Raw genomic sequence first — 10,718 nt, forward strand, 5'->3', positions numbered from 1 at the left:
AACGAGCCACAAAAGTACTCAATAATAGTAATATTTATTGATATCAGAATATATTAATAGACTAGTACATATATCTCGTATGTCTAACTAGGAGTTTTTTTTTTTTTAATTAACGTGTAAGAATTTGTTTAATTACTTTTCACTTTTTTAAATACTTACGTCACAGGTAACAACCCTGTAGTTGTCTAATATATATAAAACTTTATTAAAAAGATAAATCGACGAAATATTATTTCAAAGTAACTATAAAATCACGCCCAGCTAAAGGCGGAACTGATTTGCGGAGGGCGAAAACAATTTTAGGAGTAAGGCGATAGTTTACTAAAATCACGTTTTTATGAAGGCGCGGTGATCAGAGACATAATTTAGATATTTACGCCCTAATTGGTATAAAATTCGACTGACATTTTGGAGTTACGTTATTTTATACGAGTTAAATTATAAAACGATGTAGTATTAACCTATACCGTCACTAGACCGATTCCTATTGTTGTTGCCTGGAAGAGATCGCTCTTAAACGCTGTCTGCCTTCATACAACATATTACATATATATAATTGTTTGTATTTTTTACTTACTAACTAAAAAACTCTTTAGCGAGTTGTTTCTATGGAACGATTAGAGTAAAGTTATCGAATTTGATAGCAACGTAGTGGATTAATTCTGACGCGAATAAGAATTTCGCTTCTGTTCAGTTCTTTATTTTTTTTTCCTTACATGGAAACAATTTATTAAAAATTAATAATAATACTTATCTTTATAATGTGTAATTACGCATTACGTACCATCCGCTTCACATTCCGTTCAGTGTTAAAACACTTGTGTAATCAAGATACGCTCGGTCGAATCGGTCATCTTATTATTTTAGTTAAATGACCTGGAGGACGTCGACTATAACTTTAAATAATGCGTCATATCTCAGGGGATTATTTGTAATTAATTATGACTTTTGATAACATTAAAATAGAGACTATAATTGACAAAAACTTAAATACCATTATTGCATTATATTTATTCAATGGAAATAGGAATCAATAAGTAACTTATGCTATAATTAATTAAACCGCAACGGTAACATTAATTTTTACACATAGTAGTGTATCATACACATATTAGGTACCAATGTGTATAATACGTAAATAAAATTGAATATACACATAATATTTTGATTAAAGCACTAAAAAATATATCGTGGGACATAAATAAGCGTGTCGCATAAATTGCGTTCCATTTTACGAAATTTTTATTTTTCATACCGCAACATGTCGTCAGTTATGGGTCACAATTTGCACCATTCGGGTTACGGTGCGGGGTGGGGGCGGAAGGGGAAGGCGGTCATTCAGCGACGACGGACATCCGCCGCATAACAAGTCGATCTAGCCTCGCTTATAAATATCGCATGGCTTGAAAATAGGACGTCTTTTAAACGAGTAATTGGGGAGACCAAATTAGAAATATACGACTAGGCATTGGATGAGTATTTTATGTCAATATAAATAGGATAGTTATATATAATATGAATACAATGTGAAATACCTTACATGCTTTTAAACTGCATTAAATATCTAAATTTGGTCTAAAATAAATTAAAATTAAAAATATTAAGTATGTTTATATTAATTATTGCTTATATGCATTCTAATGAAAATAAATTAATATAATGAATACAATAGTCAATTAAACTGCTGTACAGGGTTAAGAGAAAGCGAACCTTCTAACTGCAATCCTTACAAGGGTTGGTACATATAATATATATCATACAAGAGGAAAACTGTGGCTGTAGTTCGCTACGATGTCCGCGAGAGGCGTCGGGAAGCTAACAACTGCCGTCCGGAAGCAGCGCCGGCGGCTTCCGGCCGAATGTTTTATACGTACTATATTCAGATTTTTCAAGAACTGCTTTAAATTGTATGACTTTATTTTCACGTACACGGACTAGATACAAGTGCTTGTCATTTACCACATTTGTTCCTTTTGAAAATTTTTCAACTTTCATGACATTTGTAGTGAGTTTGGAGAATTTTGTAAAATTCTTTAATTTCAGACTGGGATTCTCTAATTTCTTTTATTTCATCTTTTGAAATTAGTATTATATTTATTTATTTGATCCCAAGACATTACTGTACTTATATAATTTTACTGTAAAATATCGTTAATAATTGAAAGCTAAATTTTAAAATAAGTAAATATAAGATTACTCAAATGAACAATATTAATTTGTTCTCTAATATTTCAATATAATTAAATTAAAATGATATACAAATAAAGAAAGAAACTCTTAAATCCTCGATCCTTTTATCCAATGTTATTTAAGTTTAAAAAAAAAACTAAACATATATATTTTATTTACATCTAACGGTACCGTAACGATTACGACATTTTAGTACATTTAATTTGAATTTAAAAATATAACAGTGTCTAGTATACATTAAAAATTAACATTTAAGCTTTACTTGATCAAATCACTGCAAAACATTAGTCTTGCTCACGTCTTCCACATTAAGATTCAAATCAATGTCATAAACATGATATATACAAAGAGATTAATTAAACTGTTATATATTTTATCAGCTTATGTACTTAGAAAGTAGATTTTAGAGATTTATTTATTTTTATAAAGTACACTTACAATACCGAAAATATTCGTAACATATATATATAACTGTATAGTTATATTATCCCATAAGTATTAATATGATTTTAGTATGCTAAGTCTTTTTTTAAATATACTCAAAAAGACATCGATTTTTACGTTTTAAAATATTTATTTGTCAATGAGTGTAGATTGGGCTCATTACATTTTAGAATTTATTCCAAATTTTAAAATGTTGATATCCGACTTAAGGTTATTTTGTTGCGCATATCCTTCAAATGTAAATCATAAATCACTTTTTGACATTTCACGTTCGTGCTCCGCTGTGAGTTTCGAGTTTAGTGAAACAGACTGTACATTTATAGCAATTGAACGAAATAAATTTTGTTACATGTTCATAGTAGTCGTTCGTAAAAATAAATGTTCGAAAAAAAGCAAAAACATAATGGTTAACACACTGTCCGGGGTTAAGCCACCCGCTAAGGGGGGGTCCAGACGGGTGGCGTTTAAAAATTTCACCCCCACTGATTCCCCCACAATGTCCATAATCAACGATTGCCTTTTGAAATCGAAACGGTTGTTAAACTCGTGCTGGGACTCCATCTTTAACCGTGGCTCCGGTCGCTCTGACTTAAAAATTTTCACGGTATTTGGAGTTTATAATGGATATTACTTTTGGTTTTTCTATTATATTTATATAAAGATATCGATTCCATACTAATATTATAAATTCGAAAGTACCTCTGTCTGTTTGTTACACTTTTACGACCAAACTACGGAACTGAATTTGATGAAATTTCGTATGAAGCAAATTTGAAACTTAAGGAAAGGCATAGGTTACTTTGTTTTACCTAACGTCTGACGACCAACCCCTAAAATTCGAGCGAAGCCGTGACTGATAATTAGTACATTATATAAAACTAATTACTTCTCAAATTCCTTTAAATAAAACGTTCTAAGCTCGATAATGAAAAAGATTGACTCAGAAATTTCGCTGTTAAAATATAACTTTCATATATCTTAAGTTCCATTTAAAAACCACCGTCGTGATGCATCGAAGTGTTCCGATCATTGATTCCAAAACGGTACCGTCAACAAAAGCTAGACAAGATATGCTAAGCCAACTAAATCCCATACACAAAGCGACCAATCCTTACCCACACGGTTATTGTTTAATTATCGCCATTATCACGTCGAGAGACCGATCTTATCATAATGAAATTACTCGCTTCGTAACCGCGTAAGCTGGATATCGGTATTTGTAATGACACGAAAGAAAATATCATTCAAAATATTGGTGTATTGTGAAATATTTGTTTAAATTCTACTTGCGACATTACTTTTTGTTTTACAATTTACGGTTTATAACCAGTGAAGATATATGATAAATTACCTATTGTTTTTCCTTGCAAAGCGTCCACATAAGTTGGGGACTAAATATAAACATATATATATATATATATGTTTGTATTTTTAATTTAACTTGAAAATATTTTCTAAAATATTATTCTATTATATTGTCAATTTTCTCAATATCGATCAAGCGGTATGCCACAGTTAACGAGCCTTATAAATGTATATAAAAATACTTACTATTAATTTATTTTTAATTAGTGTAATGAAAACAATATCATAGATCCATCCAAAGTTCACACTCAGAACGTGAGGTATAATATTTTATAACTAATTTAAATATTATTTCATTTCTCAATAAAAACATCACTATGTTTTTAGTACTAATAATTTATATTGTTACTGTATTCGGCTCAATGGCCACAGATAATTATTTTTTGACACTAACAGATAAAATAAATTACGCAATTACATTATGAGAGACACATACTCTATGTATATTAACGTAGTATTGTTATTTACCAACGATAAAAACTAAATTAATGTCTATGAAATTTAGTATTTTTGTATTTTAAATTTAGGAAGAGACTTTATGTATTTTAATATATATATATACTAAATAAAAAGATTAGTAGTATTTCAAATTTGTTAAGAGTCTTAATATGTATCAGCTAGATCATACGGATGTATGATGGCTAGGATCGATACAATGAACAATGCTTAAAGAAAAAGGTCAAAATATCGTTATGTTGTATCTTATACAGGACTAAACAAAACGTTTCAAAATATATTATTTTTCAGATTTCAAATAAAAATAAATGAAAATATTGAGGTTAATATTAGTTTACAGTATATCTTAAATCTACTTGTATCTACGCGTTACTCGTAAAACTTCTCATTTTAAATCGTCGAAATGTAACAATTGTTTTCAAAATTTGATTCCACTGGATTAAGTTATAATTTTTTTTTTTATTTTAAACATGACGTATATAATTTTTTCCAGTCGGTCACAACACAATCTGACCGTTACATTTCAATAATCGTCTTAACATTCGAGATCGGTTATCGCGCCGCGCCCACTACTCGTAGTGATGATCGCTTCTTATCGATGACATTTTGCTTTTTAATCTCGCCCAGTACCTTACTAGGGTATTAGGTTTGAATCTATTAGTTCCAATCCGCAATAATTAATACCGTTAGTTCAAAGTTCCAATATCATTACCTTAATAAAATGCTATAAGTTTATTAAAATAATATGCATATTAATTGTTTATGTGTTTAATATGTAGAATTCAAATGTATAGAAGTTTGATGTGGTGATTGAGACGCATTCGTATATGTTTATTAAGTTGAATTTGAGTCGTTTCCCATCACTATAAGTGCGTTGAGACATAACATAACAATGGTGTCCACGATCAAATTTGTCTCAGTCTCACAATGAGCAATCAAATTACTGTCAAAACCAGAGGCGCAGCTTTACCTCGCGATTTGACCACCGATCACATAATAATCGTTGATCGAATTTAATGAATATTATGTACGGTAGGTACATAATATTCATTTAATTACACTTTCCATAATTCAACATACGCACGTTTTTAAGGAAATATATTTTTTCATTAAAGTCAAGTTGTTTCCTAACAGCGATTTATTTCTCTCGTGCCGCGATAGTGTTACATATAGATTTCAATATCAACATTCTTAACCCAAGCGTGTGTACGTGATTCCGTCATGCGTATATTTCATAAGATTTTAGAGGTGCATGAATCACCCTAGACACGGAGGGGCTATCAGTCACGGCTGCCGACGTACCGGGCCCGTGGACCTCCTGCTTAGCATTCGTACCGCGCGCCTACCCTAGGCCTACACTACGATATGTGAGAGCTATTACTAGACACTTTGCCCGCGTTAATATTGCGGTATATCTTCTATCGGGAAGCATTTACATCTTTTTATTTCAAAGTTTAACATATTTTTTCCCTTGTTTCAGAACCTAGTAACTACGTCTGCTCTACTTGCAAAGCGCGAGTACACTCGGCCTGGCGATTAGTTCAACACGTTCAACATGTGCACGGTGTGAAAATATACGTCGAGAGCATGCCACAACACCCTCCGAATAAACAAAATCATTCGTCCTCGAGTACTTCTTCTTCGAGCTCAGGCTGCTCATCTAGTGGTGCGCCTCTCCCACCACCTTCGCTACGCCACCATCCACTGTTGCCACCACCTGACCTACATTCTCCTTTTGGAGTTGGTGGTCTATTGCGGATGCCACTACCGGGTAGCTTACCACCGCTAGCTCACCCATCAGTACCTCCAACACCATTATTTGCACGACCAAACCATCATGATCATCGATTTCGGATGGAACAATTAGTTTCTGAACAATTTCGTCACCACGGTCTAAATTTGGCGGCAGCAGCGGCAGCTGTTGCAGCTAATTCTCTTCCTCCGCATCAAGCATTTCCATCACCTGCGGATCGACCACCTGTAGTTCCAACGTCACTTACGGGTCGAGAACGACAACCACCCGTATCGCAGCCTCTCTCTTTAGAACCCCAGCTGGATTTTTACTCGCAGCGCTTGCGGCAACTGGCCGGTACGACCAGTCCAGGGGCGGCCACAGGCAATTCGAGCTCTCCTAGCCCCAGGAAGCATTCACCTCCGTTCGCTTCCCCGTCGCCCTCCCGAGTCGGTCAGACTCCACCGGCGGGCGCCGGACCCGGAACGGTGGACACTCCTCGAGAAGCCATAAAGCCGCACAGTTCAATATCCCCCGAACGTCGTATTGAACCACAGACGGCTGACGCGCCGCCACCAGAACGGCCTTCTTCGACACCTCCAGCAAAAAGGAACAACGATGAAGCGATTCACACTTGTGAATTCTGTGGTAAGAAATTCAGATTCGAAAATAGCTTAATAGTGCATCGTCGCACACATACTGGTGAAAAACGTTTCAAATGTAATCAGTGTGACGAAGCGTTTGAAAAAAACTCAAAATTAAAAAAGCACATGAAAATGCACCGACGAGGGTCTGAAGCGAACCCCGAAGATGGTGATTCGGGCGGTGATACTGGCGAGGATGACTCTGAAGATGATTTAGAAGATGAGGAATTAGATGGAGAAGAGGAAGAAGAAAATGAGGATGGTGAGGAGGTCGAAGAAGCAGAAGACCTTACAGTATCTAATAGCAGTGCACCTTCGGCTCCACCACGAAAACAAACTCCTGCTATACCTGCTCATCCTCCTTCGGCTTCTGTTGTTGGTGAGCTAATGGATAAATTTGGTTTATCTAATATTGCTCAATATAGTGAGGCTTTTAAGCAAGCACTTCAAGAATCTGGAAATTCACTTAAATGGCAGCTAGCCAAAGACCGAGACAATAACAATGGTCCACCTGCAGAAAAACCAAATGGCATGCCACCTACCGCTGCTTTACGCTTGAAGGAAGAGTTCGCTAAAATGCCACCCCAACCACATCCACTGTTCAATCCTTTTGAAAACCCATTTGAAGCTTCTAAGCGAATGAAATTGGATATGGATAGAGGCGAAGGTTGGTGGCTACCGACATTACATGCACAGCGACCTCCTGATAATATTTTTGATGGGCTTAAAAATAGTAGTAATGGTCTGCTACAGAATCCTCTTTTAAAATCAAAGGATGGACGCCGCAATGACACCTGTGAGTTTTGCGGAAAAGTATTCAAGAATTGTTCGAATTTGACTGTTCATCGGAGATCGCACACTGGCGAAAAACCATACAAATGTGAACTATGTTCCTATGCATGCGCGCAAAGTTCAAAGCTGACGAGGCATATGAAAACTCACGGCCGGCTCGGCAAGGATGTGTACCGTTGCAGGTTCTGTGAAATGCCCTTTTCAGTGCCCTCAACGCTCGAAAAACATATGCGTAAATGTGTTGTGAATCAAAGTAATGGTGCTCCTCTTGCTTTATCCGATGACTCTAACGCGTGTCGTGATGAGGCCTCGTGACTCTACCCGTGGGGTGGCCTCCGCTTGCCACCGCCAGCGCCACCCAGCCAGATCTTCTAGGTCTAATTTTCAAATAAATTTCGTTATTCGTACCTCTTAAATTACGTCCTGAGTACGTAACTATACGTCATTGGCGAAAAAATAAGAGGCATTTGTTCAATTTCTAGTCTTAAGGAATGAATGTAACGAAATTACTATTTAATATATCACGCATTGCAATATACGCCCAAAAATCCTAGAATCAAAGGGCATTAATGTAAGTTATAGATACATTTAGTAACATATCTTTTGTGTGAGCCAGTGTTAAGAGTTTCCGTTGTGTTGTTGGTGTTAGTCGATGAGTTTTGGTTATGTTCTTCGGAGGCTGTACTATGATCTTTACGTTACGTATTTTCGACTTTGTTTTGACATGTTTATTGATTGTAAAAAGAAACCAATGCCAAAGTTAGCTACGTTGATTTATACATTATAGTACATTTAGTTGTTAAGCTGTGTATAGCGTCAATTAAAACAGTTTTTCAGTATTTTCTAAGATCTTATCTAGCATTGTGTATTTAGGTAAGTTGTTTCGTAATTTTAGGATATTATGTAAAATACAAAGCAAATGTTTCCTATACTAGTTAGAACTTGTAAATACAAACATATTGTGTAATATTTAAATCGAGTACCTACCTATTGATGTTCATATAATTTATAGACAACAATATTTCGAAAATTATAAATTCCTTTTCGGCGAGAACGGTCAGTTTCCTTTAATCGATAATTAGCGTTGTAGAAATCAAAATTGGTATCGTTAATGGTAGGTGTTATTACCAACAAGGTACTTCTATATTTAACTAGTGTTAAAATTTATTAAATTAATAAATCTTGTGACGCATTTGATCTTTATTTCCACGCTTTTATTTCGACTGAATGAAAGCAAGTTATTTTATTAAGACTGAAAAGTATTCCAGTTTTTATTTTATTTTTTTATAAATAAATTATTTCATGTGATTTGTGGGAGACCTGTACCTTAATTAGTCCAAGCGTGAAATCTTTCAGTATACGTACTTAATATAAATATGATAGAATTTATATTAGATAATAATAAGTAAATTATAATAGATAACTCCATTTTGTCTCCTGAATCGATCTCCTTTTGTTACGTCTATAATTTATATTTAGGGCCTCTTTGGGTTTCGTAAACACAGCTATTATAATACGACACCTAGACGGGACCTAGATATTCTTTCAAACACTTATTACCCTTAGCTACGAAGTCGATAGATTATTTTAGAAGTATGTAATCGCTTGAATGTTCGATTAATAAGTTATAAGTAGCTAAGTGTGTAAGTGTATTATTAACAATTAAATTAATGTCATCGCCTTATTTATTTTCAATTTAAACATTTAATGTATGTATCATAGTATTTATTAATAGATCACCTCTCTACGAAACGGTAGACGTAGTTTTTACTAGTACAAATATGTAAAATAATTGTTTAAATTCAAACTGTGGTAAATTTATACTTTCTTCGTGGAGGGGAGATATAGATTTAAGTAAAAGGACGAAAGACGGAGACGAAATAGAAAAAAAATTACAAATAAGACAAATTTTATTGTGTAACTACGTGAAAGATGAACTGTTTTTATTATTTTTCATTTTTATTATTTTTATTTCAATAAATATCCACGATTTGTTAATCAGACATGTTTTTGATTTACCGGTTCCTTTTGAAAAAATAAGTTTAAAAATTGATATAATATGAAATTTTTAAAATTTGCCACTAATATTCCAATGGAAGTAGTAAAAAAGATAAACAAAATTTAGATTTACGTATTTCATGCGATTTACTAATAACTCAGTTATACTGTGCACTACAAAGAGTTTACGATTAATATATATTTATTTATAATACAACACTATTATACTCAACTACTTATTTCCACTTTAATTTTACTTCCGAAACTCCGATAACAGTTTCGTTGACGTTCAAAACGGCAGTTTTTCGCAAATCCATAGTGAATACCATCCAGACTGAACTCCATACTTAATATCATAGATTAATCAAGCTCTCAACCAATGATATCGCGTCAATTTGCTGTCAAATGTTGTTTATTTGGCTTTTTCCTCTTATGGTTGGAATAGATTATAGTGAGTAGATTTAAAATAAAATTAGTACTCCTAAAGTGAAAGACAATAACAACACTGGTTATGAAGAATTATCTTACAATATAATTACTATATATAACCTGAAATAATTTCGATTACGTAAGGTTGTATATATATTCGTGAAGATAGGTTATATAACGTTATTTCAATGAATAATATGGTTATCTTAAAAAAAGTATTGGATTAGTAAATTTATACAATATTTCTATGACTTTATTAAAACAACCAGTACTTATCAGCATTCATATTCACAATATTTTAGCTAACGAACTTTTTATAAATCACTAGCGCACCCCAGCTTCGCACGGGGTGCAATGCTAATACTAAATATACTAGAAAGTGTCTTACAACGTTCACAGTTTTTCAGATATTAGACAATAAAAACCGCTATTTCCCTGCGTTTTAAATCGGTAATATCTTCGGAAATATTCATTTAAATTACATGCTGTAAAGGGCCATATTGATTTATATTAAATGCAATATATTTAAGGTACTTAATTGGATAAGGATTAATACTGCATTGTTTAAAATCGCTTTGAAAATAAGCCATTATTTCTCGTAAAAACTAAAGGATAAGAAATGTTTATTGTAGGTTATCCCTAAGAGATAGATATATACCATCGTACGT

At 33.6% G+C, this 10,718-nt stretch overlaps 1 protein-coding gene across 2 annotated transcripts in view; it reads left to right on the forward strand.

Annotated features, from left to right (window-relative positions):
• Positions 1–9,624, forward strand: part of LOC113399650 (B-cell lymphoma/leukemia 11A) — a 34,730-nt gene extending 25,106 nt beyond the window's left edge. For both annotated transcript variants that reach the window (XM_026638827.2, XM_026638828.2), the window contains exon 5: positions 5,936–9,624. In XM_026638827.2, coding sequence (XP_026494612.2) covers positions 5,936–7,938 — 2,003 coding nt within the window. In that variant the 3' untranslated portion in view covers positions 7,939–9,624. The remainder of the gene's footprint in view (positions 1–5,935) is intronic.
• The last annotated feature ends 1,094 nt before the right edge of the window (positions 9,625–10,718 follow it).

Source organism: Vanessa tameamea, chromosome 15, assembly GCF_037043105.1.
Source record: "Vanessa tameamea isolate UH-Manoa-2023 chromosome 15, ilVanTame1 primary haplotype, whole genome shotgun sequence".
Lineage (NCBI taxonomy): Eukaryota > Metazoa > Arthropoda > Insecta > Lepidoptera > Nymphalidae > Vanessa > Vanessa tameamea.